The sequence below is a fragment of the Haliotis rufescens genome, unplaced genomic scaffold (genome assembly GCF_023055435.1).
Source record: "Haliotis rufescens isolate VD_foot unplaced genomic scaffold, xgHalRufe1.0.p SCAF_11, whole genome shotgun sequence".
Lineage (NCBI taxonomy): Eukaryota > Metazoa > Mollusca > Gastropoda > Lepetellida > Haliotidae > Haliotis > Haliotis rufescens.
The window spans coordinates 38392095-38408008 of NW_025963791.1; the positions used below are offsets into that span (position 1 = coordinate 38392095).

At 39.2% G+C, this 15914-nt stretch overlaps 1 protein-coding gene across 3 annotated transcripts in view; it reads left to right on the forward strand.

The window, feature by feature from the left end:
- LOC124149382 (A disintegrin and metalloproteinase with thrombospondin motifs 3-like) overlaps window positions 1-15914 on the forward strand; it is a 48074-nt gene that overhangs the window by 23420 nt on the left and 8740 nt on the right. For 2 of the 3 annotated variants that reach the window (XM_046520924.2, XM_046520922.2), the window contains exons 7-16: window positions 1945-2086; window positions 8498-8603; window positions 8943-9086; window positions 9559-9694; window positions 10825-10836; window positions 11428-11538; window positions 12175-12317; window positions 12911-12974; window positions 13859-13964; window positions 15426-15559. In XM_046520924.2, coding sequence (XP_046376880.2) covers window positions 1945-2086; window positions 8498-8603; window positions 8943-9086; window positions 9559-9694; window positions 10825-10836; window positions 11428-11538; window positions 12175-12317; window positions 12911-12974; window positions 13859-13964; window positions 15426-15559 — 1098 coding nt within the window. The remainder of the gene's footprint in view (window positions 1-1944; window positions 2087-8497; window positions 8604-8942; window positions 9087-9558; window positions 9695-10824; window positions 10837-11427; window positions 11539-12174; window positions 12318-12910; window positions 12975-13858; window positions 13965-15425; window positions 15560-15914) is intronic. The other variant, XM_046520923.2, reaches the window with a different exon arrangement.

Here is a 15914-nt window from a genome sequence, read left to right on the forward strand (position 1 = left end):
ATCAAATTACAGATATAACATGATCAATTGGCAAGAACTCCACTTCATGGGCGGATTTGACCCTGAACACGTTATGCAGCTACACGCCTTCAAGCTATGTTTGGTAAAACTCTGGAAATGTCCTAGGCTGTTGACACTTTGTGTTTTTATGTCCGAGTTTGGCTTAGGTTACTTGTTTCGTCATTGCGCTGTAATTGAGTGTAATGCCAGTCACATGTGGTTTGTCGACACTACTCAGCACATAACGCAAAAAAATACTTATGCACTATTTATTTACATACTTGTGTACTTCACTGTTAATTTGCAGTTCACTGCCAGTGTGCTAACACAGTGTTAAGTAGTCATATTGTGTAACGCTATAAGAATATTAACAGATTCGTCTTCTTCATTTAGGTCACGATACATACATTTATGTGTTATTTAGTAGTGTATAAGTTGAAGCGTATATAGTTTTTCTGTAACGGCCCCGATGTATTCAAATATGTTCCTTCAATTAGCCCCAGACATTCACGCCAGCCAAAAACAAGAGCTATTTTCGAAAAATTGTACCATAGGGAACATTTGGTTTGTTATTTTGTTCAAAATAACATAAAAAAACACTTATAAGTTTCGATACATTTGTTTTGCCCAAACCATTTGGACAAGATACAAAGAGATCAGAAATAATAATGACGATAATTCGAGCCACAAGTGGTTTGCTATGCTTTCTATTACCGTTTTTAGCAGTGAATTCTTCATTCAGACTTATGCTGAAACTACATGTGTAAAAAAATGTTATGTGTCAGTGACTCGAAATTGAATTAGACTTGTTGACCTGCTGTAACAAGCACACTTGTAAGTCATATCACGACTAGGCGCTATCTCGCTAATTAGGTCTTTAAGCTATCGTTTGTCACATAACGAGATAACCTTTCCAACTACAGTTGTCCGTCTTAACGTGTAACGCCAATCATGGTATATATATAGACCATGGTAATTCGCCTATCTCACTATATGATTAGTCTTAGCATTATGTATTTCCATCTTTGGCAAGGCAAATTAAAGCTATGGAAATCAACTATTACTGACACGCTTTCAAGCGTGGAGTAAATTGCACCGCGATATTTGAATAAAGTGACCCTTTTCGGTCCTTCTACCAGATAACAAGGTAGCTTTTTAGGCAAGTGTACAACATATTCAATTTAGCTTTAAATTATTTTGCACAAAACCTGCACTGGCAGATATTTGTGCGTAGCCTCGTCTAGTGAACCTTCTCGCCTCGAATAAAACGTAAGGCTCAGTCATATAGCATAACGCAGCAGTGCAATTGATTATTTATGGAAAATACCTATCAACTTTATATTATTTACGGGCCCTATACACTCTAATCCTTCCATTCTGTATGCATGTAGACACTTGTGTGGATTTTGTATTATACATCTATGGGTCATATTCCTTAAAACTTATGCGCTAGGACGTCTATGAATATTCAGGATCGTGTGTGCCTCTCTTGAGTGTGTGTCTCTCTTGAGTGTGTGTCTGTGTGTGTGTGCCTCTTTCTGTGAGTGTGTGTGTTGAGTGTGGTTTGTAGGTGTGTGTGGGTGTGTGTGTGTGTGTACCACTTCTAGTCCAAGTCAAAGCGCGTAATATAGTGAAACCCCGTTAATCCGAATGATGACTGTAAACTACGGTTATAACGAACACACTTATAACGAACTGACGGACATAACGAACTTACTCTTTTGGTCCCGACTATTTGCTGTAGTTATGCTGTATATATGCTTATAACGAACTACGGTTATAACTAACTAAAATTAATGGTCCCTTTGAGTTCGTTATAACCGTTGTTTACTGTAGATCGGATTAATAACTTTCCGGCTAAACGAGTCATGAGTACGATGTAATGCTGTGTATTACAAATGGATATTGACTGGTTATTAACTGCAACTATTCATTTTCTCCCAGGCCGATAGAGTGACAGTTAGACGGAATGCTTATCAAACGGTCCGGAATTTCTGTGAGTGGGCAATGTACCTGCATAAACCTTCAGATCCTCAGACCCACGACATTGCAGTCTTACTGACCAGAGAAGACATCGGCCCAGCAGGTAGGTACAGATGTTGGCCGAGAGCTGGTGACGCGAGGTGTTGTCTGGAAAAGATCTTTCGATCTCTAAAATGTTATAGATCTTGGAAATATGTGTAACGTTTAAAGAACCCTCAGCAATTAATAGGAATATTAACCGTAGGATGTATTATTTAATGTACAATGTGTGATAAGACCAGCTGCCTCCCTAACATATCTTATAAGATATATATAAGAACATTTTTAAATGGATATGAAAGTATCATCTAGGTTCATGAATATGACTGAGAATATTAAACCATACAAATGTGGAGAAACGGATGCAGTTTGTCAGTTTGATTTTAGAAGATTTCAGGAGGCGTTTTTGTTATATGTTCACACGGGCATGATTATCTTAGCAATTGACATACACTTGAAAAATGTGGAAAAACATCATTTTGGGTCACCTACTTCCAATACAAATAGCTTCCACTCATTTTAGTTTACTTTTCACGTGAGTATGTCCGACCAGTGCAAGGATAGAAAGAAAGACTAGTTGTCAGTCATTTGAACATAACATTTCCGATCTTAATTTCCTGACATAATTTCAAAGTTTGCCTGGGACCAAAAAGGGCCAGAGTCATACCTTGTATTTGCACCTAAAAATATCTCTTCTCTGTCATATACGTATGTCGTCCTTTACTCATGTACTCAGAGTTAGCTGCATACAATCAAATGCAGTTCAGCAACTGATTTACCGACACTGGGTCAAAGAAATTAAAAACTCGTAACTTAAGCCTAACTCTATTAGCATATTTGACACATCTGTATTTTGCGGTATTCAAAAAAGACATAATGGGATATTGCATACTTGGTGATAATCCAACCACGACTTTGACGAGATCGCTTCACGTCTGAGTCTTTATTCTTGAAGTATTTCTTAAACGATGATGATCCTTCTGTCCATATTATAACAGCGGGTTTCAGCTTTCTCAGGTAACAAAGGAACGAATCTCAGGTGAAACGAGTTTTCAGCAGGAGGTATGGTTGTCCAAATTGCATTATGTAAAATTAATTGCAACGTCATGGGGGTCATGTAAATTCTGTGTCTGATGTTATTGTTGAACAACCTGTAAGAATATAACATAACATTCCTTTGGATTACGCAAAGGGGCTTATATATGGAAAAATATTCACTCTTTATTTAAATGTTTTGGGAGCAGTTAAATCAACGTGCGGACATTGAGAGCAAAATTGCCGGGCAAAAGAACATCTACCATGTTAGATGTGGCTGAGATGAAACCGACAAGACGTGGTAATACGATGGTGATGTGTTTGACACAGCTATCACAGTTAAGTTTTGGATTTAAGTTTGCAGTTTTAAGTCGACTGTTTTAAGCCTAGTGTATTTCTTAATAAGATGTTCATGTTGTGGTCAAATCCAATTTTCAAGTGTATATTTTCTTTCGCGTCGTAGTTTGTAAAAGTAAATAACGTTCATCAAAGAAACTCTTAAATTAAGATTAGTACACAACAAAGATAAAGTTCTCCAAATGACGATGACTCGCATCTAACAGACTTAGTCAGCAATGTCAGTACGAATGTACTTGTGACGCTAAAGTATTTGTGATTAATTTACCAATTTGTCGTCTACTGTAGGTTATATATTTTAGCTTAAAGTACTTCTGTCAAGGTCTTTTGAAATCTGATCAAGGGCACTTACCCAGACAACCCGAGGCCACCTTTGCCATACCTACATCAGCGATTTGCTCTCAGGCAGAATCTTTCATGGTGCGAATGCACTGAGCAATGAAATAAGGGGATAATTTGGAATTAAATATTTCAGGACCACTGGTCGTTTCACATCAGCCCGATATGTCGTACAGCGGAAGGGATATCACATGGAAATATTTTGACGTTCTCTGCTTGACTTCACCTGAATCCTTCTGCCCTTGTTTGTAAAGGAATAATGTATGATTACCAAGTAGTGTCTTTGTCTAAGAAGGGTATTTTCGTTACTGCAATGTTTTCTGATGTACTTGTGTACTTGATGCCCATTTTGGTAAGCTATAGGCGTCTGTTGTGAAATACACCTATATGATTGTGGACATTGCGGACTTTTGGTATTGTTAAAAGATAGATGTGCCCGTGCCATATGAACACATTTTCTCACCATGATATCAAACAAAATATAAAGTAGGATCACATTCCGTCAGTCTAGGTACAGAAAAAGTAAGGTAATCAAAAAACAGCACGTGAGACATACTTTTATCACACAGAATATTGAAAGAGCATCACTATTCTCGAACGCTGTATCATTGGCATCCCGGTGGGTCACTAGATGGACCGTCATCATAAATACCGACACAGCAGGTGCCCGCGTCGGATGACACCTGGTGGTATAATCATAGGCGACGGAGTCGGTTATAGTGTCGCAGCATTCAGATGACTAACATTCAGATCGTGTATCATTTGTGATGTTTGAGATGATCCGGCATCCGTAGGTTACATGTGGAGATTCAAAGATACGGCGTAGGACAGGGATATGAATTGAAACTGTTCTGTGGTATGGTAGGGAACACCTTTATATCATTTATAGTGTACTGCTGGTTTAGCCGAATGCGTGAAGTCATGATTGACTCTCTTAACATCATCGTGTTGTAATTAATTAATTTTCTTACACAAAAATATAGCATTGTTTATTACCTGAAAAGTTAATTGTCAGATGAAACATGAATTCGTGTTCTGCTGATGTCCCCAAAAGGTATTAACCCTCCTGACAGTTTTCTCAGCTGACAGAATAACAAAAACTAGAATTTATCGAAACACGGACTTTTCTCCTCAACCCTTCCACTCTGAGGTACACGAACGTGTCTTTAGATCCTAAGACCTCTACTCTGACTGAATACATAAAACATTATTGACGCCAGCCGTGTGTCTTGATCATCAAGCACGTACGTGTGACTGCGTCTTATATCATACGTTCCGGTAAGCATGGGGACCAGTAGGTACACATGATCATTGTATGATCGTAAAGCAGCTTAGTAGTTTTTAAAAGGGGTTGTTATCCTCATTTGAAATCATAATGATGACACGGAAGCCACTTACAAGAACAAACCCGTCACTTGCAAGAACACACATTATTGACTCACGGATGTAAGTTGGCTTATTACAGCAAAACATAGTTATTTCAAACGTCTATATACACAAACGGAACTGTTGACATATTGAAGATAAAATCTTGTGAGGTGTCAAGTAAGAAGGTGCAGAAACGTTGTTATGCCTAAACCAGTTTGTAGATTTGTTTTGCCCAGATCAGCAATATTTTATCTGTTAGGTTTGTGTGTGTGAAATGTATATGATTTTATGCCGCTTTTAGCATTATTGGCAGCTTATGTAATGTCGGAGAACACCGCGAATGTCAGGCGTCCATTGTCCCTATATTGGGTCTTTGGCTTGTTAGGTGTGTGTGCATCCTTGGTGGTTTTGAGGCAGGGTAGGTAACCAGTATCTCATTCATTTCATTAGAGCCAGGTGGTCAGATGGTCACAATTGATGCTGAATATGATGGTATTTAGAGACAACTTGGGACTAATGACGGAGATCGGTGTTACCAGTGTCGATCTCCAATTTGGTTTCTCTGGTCCATACTTGATTACATAATGGCCCAGTTGTCTAAGCCGGTGTAATTCAGAGTTGCGGTCCCAGGCTGTAGCAGGATCTGATCTTGATCCTTGGTTCGTCAGGATCAAGGGGGTCGTGGAACGAACCAAAGCGATAAAGGTTTAATACCTGCATCCCTTGGGCTTATACGCACACTCAGTTACAGACAGTCGCAATGCAGTTGTACTTTTGCCGACACCACTCACTGTCTGGCTCAATGTGTGCATTTGTGAATGTACACCGCATTTTATACCATTCTCTTACATATACATATCTCCTTACTGTTAATCTAACATATTTCATGTACTGGTTTAGTTTGTAAGTAAATTTTATTTTCCTTCCGCTACGCATTTTGTGTGTCAATATGACTTTTTTTGATGGAGCATTATTATACCACTGAAGTGTCCGGATGTAAAAACATTGATATCGAATTACATTTAACAAATACTTTTCGAGTATTTTTTCCGTAAGCTTGAGATGTAAGATAGCTTCTCCTCTTGTTAATTTCCTTTTAAATGGATGGTAACTTGTCGGAAGACCCAGATGAGACCCAGCCAAATATGTACATTGCACGCGCAGACCTTTCTGTCTCAGCGGTAATTAATGCAATACTTCTATCATCAGGTGGAAAGCTTGTGTCAGGTTATTCTGACCTGCCCGTTTGTTTAGTTGTTTGTTTAACGCCGCACTCAGAAATGTTCCTGCTAGATGACGGCGGCCTGTACGTAATCGAGTCTGTATCAGGCATTCAAGTAATCGATATTGTGAGCGATGATTCACTCATCAGGGTACGATGACACGCTATCAACCAAGTTACCGAGCCTGATCAGCCGATCCATTTGGTCTTCTCTGACGACCAGGACAGGTTGCTGGGTACCTATTCTAACCCGGAATCCCCACGAGGGCACGTGCAGTGTTTGCTTGCCTGTCATGTATATTGATTTCAAATGTTGAAAAGGTATCTGTGAAATCTGTGTTTACAATGAAGTACTTTTGCATATGAGGTCACATGTGTTCATAACTTCACTGAAGAAATTCGAATTCTAATGTTTTTAAATTAATAATGGCTGCAATAAATTAAAACATACTGCTTTGAAGTTTCCTTATACCACTAAATACTGTATACTATCTCATGTGCAAACGTTGACGCGTTTATTTGGAATTATGCGGTATGTTTTAATAATTGTAAATAAAAATACCCCCTTGAAGATTTGGGTTAGAATTGCTCTTTAGAAACCCATGCTTGTCGTAAGAGGCGACTAACGGGATTGATGGTAGACTCGCTGACTTGGCTGAAGCATGTCACCGTATCCTAATAGCTTAGATTGATGCTCATGTTGCAAATCACTGGAATGTCGGTTAAAAAACAAAAACAAATAATACTTAATTAATGTTGTAATAAAGCCAAGGAAAACAAGCAGTAACCTGGCCGAACAAGTAGTTTGTTACATAACATCATAAAATCATCAGTAATCTGTTAGATTTCTCTGTTCACCTATCCCAAAATATTAACCAAATGTATTGCAGAATGTTACTTAAACATGACAATTAACACTGAAAACACTCTGCATCATATCCAAGTGTTAAATCCCACTAAAGAAGTATATAACCGATACAAAAAGTCAGCTTATGTGTCACTAATATCGAGGTTTGTTCAGAGTCTACCAAATGTAAGTATAGTTGCTGCCATTTAAACGTTATGTTTATACGTACATTACGCTCATCATGCATCGTCAAAACAAGTAGATAACAGACCTAGTTGTGCATGGTTTCACATGTACTGGTTCACATCGACAATGGTATCTCCAGCCACAACATATTGAGGTGCGCTCTGCGTACATGCAGGGAATAATGACGGACAGATGCTAATGTTTGGTTTTGTAGAGGAAGGAAAACACTCTTAAATAAACTTCTCATCCTTTGACGTGCCTATGTTCTAAGGGCTTGAGTTGCGTACTCTTAATGTAAGTAACAAGAGTGTAAGCTGCAGGTAAACTCCAAACTGAACTGACTGATATGTAACTGTTCAGGAACACGCAGTCGACTCACTTGTTCATTTTTGTAGCTTGATATAATCATTTCACTGGCCTTTGACTCGAAATCAGCCATCTCTATATTGGTTCAGATTCAAAAGCTAGGCATTAGCATCTTCCACGTGTTACACTTCAGTAGCTCAGCATAAGCATCTCCTGCGTGTTCAGCATCTCTCACGTGTTCAGCTTAAATAGCTCAGCATGTGCATCTTCCACGTGTTCAGCTTCAATAGTTCATCATAAACATCTCCCGCGGTTTCAGCTTCAATAGCTCAGCATAAACATCTCAAGGGTTCTATCGCAAAAGATCAGCGTAATAAGCTCACTTTTCAGACCCAATCCAACGTTTTTATATCCTGACAAATTAATTTTGATTATTTATTCAATAATACAACCCTTGGATTAAATACTAGTAGTTAAGTGTTTATTTTATTTTCATCTTTAGATAAAAGGTGTAGATCATTGCTATTGGGACATATGTTTCGGTGTGTAATCGATATATGTAGTTGATCATGAAGAACAGCTGGGTTTACACGAACCAGAAGTCAGGTTTCCAAAATAAGAGGTTCCACCGTAGGATAACCGTGACGTTATTTTTCACGGATGCTTACAAACATTTTGTGGGTCCTCTGTATTATCTGCTCATGTTTTATACATGATATTCATAGTTATTTAATCAGGTTTAGATCAAGGAATGTCTTTACATATAATCAATATGGCGTTATCTCAATGGCGGTGATGTTTAACTCCTGTTTCAGGTTACGCTCCTATTACCGGCCTGTGTAATCCAATACGAAGTTGTGCTGCTATAAAGGATGAAGGATTTACCTCGGCATTTATTATAGCTCATGAGATGGCACACGTGTGAGTAGAGATATTTACGATTCATGCATGAGCTACTACTTGATAAAATATTTCATCAGTATTCAGAATTTCTATACTCCTTTAAGTGAAGATATGACTGTTTATTGTGGAATTTGAAGCTTGCGACGTTTAGGTATTTTCATAATAGGATATCATGTTTTATCGATGAATGGCTAAACACACTTTTTATACATTTTGTATGTTATCTGATGATTTTAAGTTAAATTCGTTATGATTTAGACACTGAAATACCAAACTATAAACCATGTATGACCATGTACTTATGATCTAAGACTAACATGTTTCGATGTGAAATGACTTCATTGCAACTACTTCTAGATTCGGTTTATTCCACGATGGCCATGGCAACCGTTGCCATGGGCGCGAGTACCGAACAGCCATAATGGCGACTCTTGTGGAGTCCAAGCTGAACCACTATTGGTGGTCAATCTGCAGCCAAGAGAGGATGAAGTCGGTGGTTAAGTAAGCATTAAGACAAGTCACAACTGACCAAGTGACAGTGGATATTACTACACCAATCACCATAGCTCAGCATTGTTTTGAGTTAAAATAATTAACTTACGTTGATTATGTATGTGTCAGTGTATTATTGTGACGCTCATTTCAAAATTGTGATTATTTGCGTTTCATTTACTGGTAAAATGACGGGAATAACAATATATATATATGATCAACAATAAAACTAATCTGTACTAGAAGATCCCAAAGAATGTGTCATAAGGACTTCAAAACACTCACATGTATTTAAGATCAGCAGTAGCAAGTCAACCATCTACAACATCCGTTTGTAAATGAACAGATGAACGGTACATGCTTGGAGACACCTATTTTTCACTAACGTAAATCAATCTGGCATGGTTATAAGAGAATTTATTAATCTACCCCTGCCTAACTAGATGCTGATGATGCTATCTACTTATGCTTTTTCTGTCAGCTCTCTTTACTGCCTAAATGATGATCCCTATGAACTGGGAGGTCTGCCAGAAATACCTGCAACAATAGGAAAGAACTGGTCGCTAAATGAACAGTGCATACTGGAGTTCGGAGAACAGTTTTCAATTTGTCGAGCTGTAAGTAAAACACTTGGCGTTCATCGGAGTGATTTATAACACTTCTTGTGACCCTTGTTATACTTCTAGGATCATGTCCCTCTGTGAATGACCCGTGTTGTGTGTCTGATTGTGTGACATTAACATGAACCGTTACCATTTGGACTTGTCTGTCAGTCTCTGTCCCAAAGAACGCTTGCCTTCAGTGTTGATGTTGCGATAACGTTAAGGTCATGTACGAACTTGCAAAGTCTCAGCCTTTTATAAAGTGTAATTGGTGCTTGTCAAGTTCAATTTGATTATCAAACCAAACTTTGGAAGCAAAAAAAGTGTTTGCTCTCGACATCCAATCGACGAAGTCGAACCATCTGTATGATTTGCCAAACTGTAATAACGGTCACTGAAATGAATATGGTAAACTCTAACGGTTGTGAACGTCCTTTTCTCTAACATACTGAGCATGTGCATATTGTCTTTGCAATATGGGTCACCTTGGACTGCATAAGAGAGCATTGTTTGTGGCTTCCCCGGTACTAGTCAATATTCTGGTAAACAAAGCTTTGCCTCTTTGATACTACTTATCGGAGGCAAAATATTAACGCGAGGTGGTTGATCAATCTCTGTCTTCATCATTTTAGCCAGGTAGGCAAATCATACCGTATTGAGTTTCAACCAAGAGTTCCTGCAGGGAATACCTTTGTGTATGTTGAAAGGAAAAATATATAATTTATTCCTTACGTTGTCCTGATTTAACAGTTCCTGTCAGCCACAGTAAAAATGTAAGGCGACAATACGTTAACATGTACGTTAATATTCATATTCATTGTTTAGATTAAGAATATGAATATCAAATCAAACACATTAGTCATCACCTCATGCGAATGCGGATGTCGCATCCAGCGCGTCTTCCATTACGCTATGTATAAATGAAATGTCTTTGCCTTTCTGGTTGCGAAGTGATGAAGACTGAGAGTTGATTAGTTCTGAACAGGGTGTTAACTATTCCCTAACTATGCAGTGCAGCCTGATGTTTGGAGAGCAGTTCTACTGATGGTGTGGCAGATTTTAAGTGTGTATTTGCTGTGACTAACACTCTGTTGTATTTCTGTACTCTCAGTATTTCTCAATGTCTGTCTTCTTTTCTTCTTCAGGAATATAATTCGGTATGTTCTTTACCAGTTCTCCCTTGTCACCGAGTTGCTCACGTTTTGAATGAGGTGCAAGTGTTCCATTCACTGTTACTGCTTTATCCCTGCATGACAATTGAAACAAGAAAAATATACACCCTTACCTTTTAAATGCAAAGTAAGGTTAAGAATCGACGCTATGACTAAACTGGAGTCCTTTCATATTATGTATGTATTTAATGTGTAAAGCTTTTTCTCTTTTCTTATCTTATCCCTTTCCTGCTCCTTCTTGCAATGTTGCATGGCGCCCTTCCTCAACATTGTTAAACATTCTAATTGTTCAGAGATTGTATTACATACATCCTCAATAAACAATCCCCCATGTGTTTGTTTTGTTGTTTGTTGTAAAAAAAACCGTTTGCATCGTTTATTTACACCCAGTGTTTGTATCTTAAAAAATGAAGATAATGTTCCTAAATCTGCATTTTATTAATTCTTTTATTGAAATTAGGTAAATTGTTTCTTTATTGTGATAACCCTTTCCTTTCTTTTTGTTGCCTTGTGCTTGTTACATGTCCGTATGTCGAGGATATGGCACTTGCCTTATCCCTGGTGGGTTTTCTGCAGTTTTACTCTGACTCTTGCAACATGCTTTGGTGTGGCGACTATCGCCGGCCCCATTTGTGCCGGACAAAGAGGGGACCACCACTTCCGGGAACGCCCTGCGGCAGGGAAAAGGTACATGCTGGTTATGTAATGTGTGAGTGTGTGATTGTTGTTTTGTGTAACATGCAGCAATGTTTTGTTGCAAAACCATTGACTGATTGTTTCAATAATGAGCTATGTCGTCGTGGCGTGGCTAGCTCTTTATCATAACCATGATGTGCTTGGGACCTATTACGGGTCGATAATGTCGAATGTTTGACTTCTGTTGACCCCAAGGTTCAACGGCCTTGTTGGTATTCCAGTGAAAGTAGATCCACAGCACCTTTTGCTGGTCGTAAGAGATGACGTATTGTTCGTGTTGTCAGACCTGGTAGTTGGTGGATTTCTTGTTATTATATAGTTGCTCGTAACATCAATCACTGGATTGTTTAGACCAAAATCATTTATTTACAGTCCGACATTAGAAAAGCTGGAATATTGCTAAAGTCGGTGTTAAACAACAAACAAGGATCAACAAAATATGATCAACGAATGCCATTAATATTTAAAGAACCTAAAATATATATTACTATATGTTCCAATGTGCCTAAATATTCTTTTTCAAATAAATATATATTTCATTATACGCCTAGACTGCATAGTGTACCTCATATCCTTGCAACCAGTGCATATATTGGTGATACAAACATATACCTGCTATGACTACAGCAATGTTTGAGCGGTCGGTGTGAGTACGTGGGCAACCAGTCTCCAGTGAACGGTCGGTGGGGATACTGGTCGTCTTGGACACCGTGTTCATCGGAGTGTGGAGTGGGACTTCGGTACCGTAGTCGGACATGTGACAACCCAAGGTGAGATCATCATTACCGATGTGGTAATATAGAGATTATGTTAGATGTGCTTTTCTTAATTGGGTTCATGGATGGCCAAGTTGTCCAAAGCAACACAACTCGCTTACCAGAGTTGCGCCAGAAACCTGATTCGCGCTGATAATGTTCTAGGTTTATCAGTACCACACTCTTGCTAGAAGGTTGTCACCAAAATGGTTAACGTCCAAGACCTGCATCACTTCCGGTTTTCCTCTCACGCCGACAATCAGTGATAAAACGACGTTTGACAAACACGCTTACTTACTTTCTTACGTAGTTTGAGTTACGTCCATACTTTGAAAATCGTCATTTTCCTGACGACCTAAAACGAAATTTTCTCTGATTATATCTATGCCCCCCAGACATATCATGCAGAGGGTGGGGGTGGGGCTGTTCGTGCAAGTTTTTTTCATCCAAACTGGGTACATGAATTAACCAGGGGATGAAGTGGTACCTTTTCCTATTGTGGCTGGTCCGAGGGATTGTCATCTTCTGATTGCTCTTGCTGTACCTGCAGCAATACTATTGTCGAAGTGTGTTGTCAGTTATGTACATGTAGAAATGTATTGTTGCAGTCCTAAATATGGCGGCAGGGACTGTGAAGGCGGAAAGGACGAAATGGGGACATGCTTAAATGAGGTACAGTCCCGTGTCCTCCCGGCTGAGCAAGAGCAAATTTTAAGTCTTAAACAATAACCGCCCATAACCATGACTTGGCTTAGCGCAGTGATCAATGTGTCATACAGGTTATCACTTGGAGTGGCACATAGCAATACAACGTAGTATGCTTTGTAAATACTGTTTCCATAGTAACCTGGTATAACAGATTTTGTACACACACACACGCACGCACACACACACACACACACACACACACACACACACACACACACACACACACACACTTCACATTTAAATGACTACGCCCTGCATCTATGTTGTCAAGATGACAGGCTGTGACATAACTCATATATGTACAAGGCAGCGTTACACACAACTGGTTCACACACATTCAAGCATCAATGTGGTTGCGTACAAGTTTTTATGAGATAGTTTATGTTGCCTTTTGTGACATTTTCGGACTGCGGTTGGTGGAACGTTACAGGGAAGATTTCGATATTAGCATAATGTAATAAATGTGACATATAACACATTATGACCTCCGGCTATGCTAGATATTAATTCAAGAGACACGTGGAGAGGGAACACTAAAAACATACTTAATATCAAATAAAAATCCCAATAGTCAGCGCAAGATTTGCTATAACCATAAAAAAATTGAACAACAGTCACACATTGAATCTATAACAACGGTCCCCTGGAGTAATATTTGAGTTCACTGGTGTTTGTATAGCGTTGTCATAATTCCAATAAAACTATTAATTTATTAATCATAAACAACAAGGGTCAGCAAACAGTGTTCTTTCCAGGTGGAGAAAGGGGCATACTAATAAGACTTCAGACAATAGTCTTGGGTGCTGTGACTCCACTCCTTGAGATAACTGGTGATGTTGTGTTGACAGAAATGTGCCACCTACACCGACATCCGAGCTGGAGAGTGTGAGGTGTGGGCGGAGATGAACGTGAGGCCTGGGAGACACACCTGGAAGCCCTTCCCAGCCCAGAACAGTACGTCGTTTTGACGAAGACCGACCACCGCCCAGTGCCGCTCTGTCTCCTGATTTGGGTTGCATCCATCAAACATAGAACCATAGTCATTATACAATCGCACAAGGTTTCGCTTTTCGCTAAAATGCAAATAACAATTTAGCTAGTTGGGAAACATAGTTAATTACTACCCGATTATTGCAGAGCAGTTATTAGAGATAATTCTGTAATAAACGAGATGTTTTAATCACTGGGATCTGATCTAAACTTCAGCCGTCAGCATTCATAATTTTTTGAACATTTGGCGTGTATTTATGGAACAAATACTCAACGTAGTAACTATAATAACGAAATCTGTAGATTGTTATAAACCATTCCACGACCACTATACAAATGCACAATCGACAAAAATGGATTATATATATACCATGTGGATTTCTTGTAATACTTCATGTGTACATATGTTGTCGAGGGTATCGGTTATTCTGAAAGTAAATAATACAATGTTTGTTTGAAGGTAACGGGCGGCAATGCTAAATATGTTGGTATATTTAATCATATCTAGGATTGGGGAATTTGATTCCTAGGTCCCCTTGGCACGAAGCGACCTTGGCTCTGCGACTGTAAGTTTGTGTTAAAGTGTGGGCGTTACACTAATCGGAGCGCTAAGATTGCTTTGCGCATGTGCACCCTGGCAGGAACATTAATGAAGTTATTATTCTCAACACTGCACATGGTAATTTCTAATCCTCGGCATTTCTATTCTCGCCGAAAGGTGTGTTGGAATGACCACGTGAATATCTTTATAATTATTCTAAAAGGGAAAGGGATGACTTGATTTACTTGAAAACCCATATACTCTACTAACACAGTTTTTTGTTGTTTGTTGTTTAACGCCGCACTCAGCAATATTCCAGCTATATGACGGTGGTATCTTGAATAATCGAGTCAAGACCAGAGAATCCAGTGATTGATATCATGGCATCGATCCACGTAATTGGGATACGATGACCAAGTCAGCGAGGTTGACCACCCGATCCCGTTAGTCTCCTCTTACGACAAGCATGGGTTGCTGAAGACCAATTCTAAGCCGGATCTTCACGGGTCTTTGCTAACACGTGCATTACATGTGTAGGCATGGACATGAGTGTAGGGAAATGGACATATAGTGTGCATCGAACTTTTAACAGTTGAACGTCAGCCGAAACGAGTAGTAGAAAAATGATGTGTAGGGCGTCTTTTCTATGGTACTTCTCAGGCGTGCCAAGGCATTTGCAGTTAAACTGAGAAAGCAAGCAATCCATAAGAGATTCTGACTTGAATCAGACTCGGACACACGATATCAAGTTTGCTAAATATAAATCAGTACCGAGTGTTAAAGGTGTGTCTGTGACCGGTTAACAACAGGAAAGGGTTTAAATGATTGGAGTGAAATGTTTCGTACCCTTATTTGACGTTAGTGTATATGTGTTCTGCTTTCAGAGGCGGACTGGTGTAGACAAACGTGTAAATCGGACAGATCTGGAGAGGCCGTCACCATCGACATCAACACCGAGGATGGCACGCCGTGTACATACGACAACGACTTCAGTATCTGCGTACTGGGTGAATGTTTTGTGAGTATCAACTTTGCATTTGCTAGTGAATGGCGGTGACCATGCGTGTCACAGTTGTGTGAGATCAATGTGTCACCATGACCTTGAGAATATATTCAGTCAAATACATCAATATGTATACAATACCGGGGGAAACAATTTACTTAAGACGTCAACCTAACCTTTCAGACTGATGTCTGTTGTGAAAACGTCAATTGTAATCGTCAACACATCTTTAAATAATTTATTAATGGCATCAATTATTGGTAAAAACCATGCAGCGGCGTTGCCGAACGTATCGACCTGTAGCAGATTCTAGATCTGTCCTGTCATCTCCATGGCAAAAGGGAGCGGGAGGGGTTGATATGATATAACA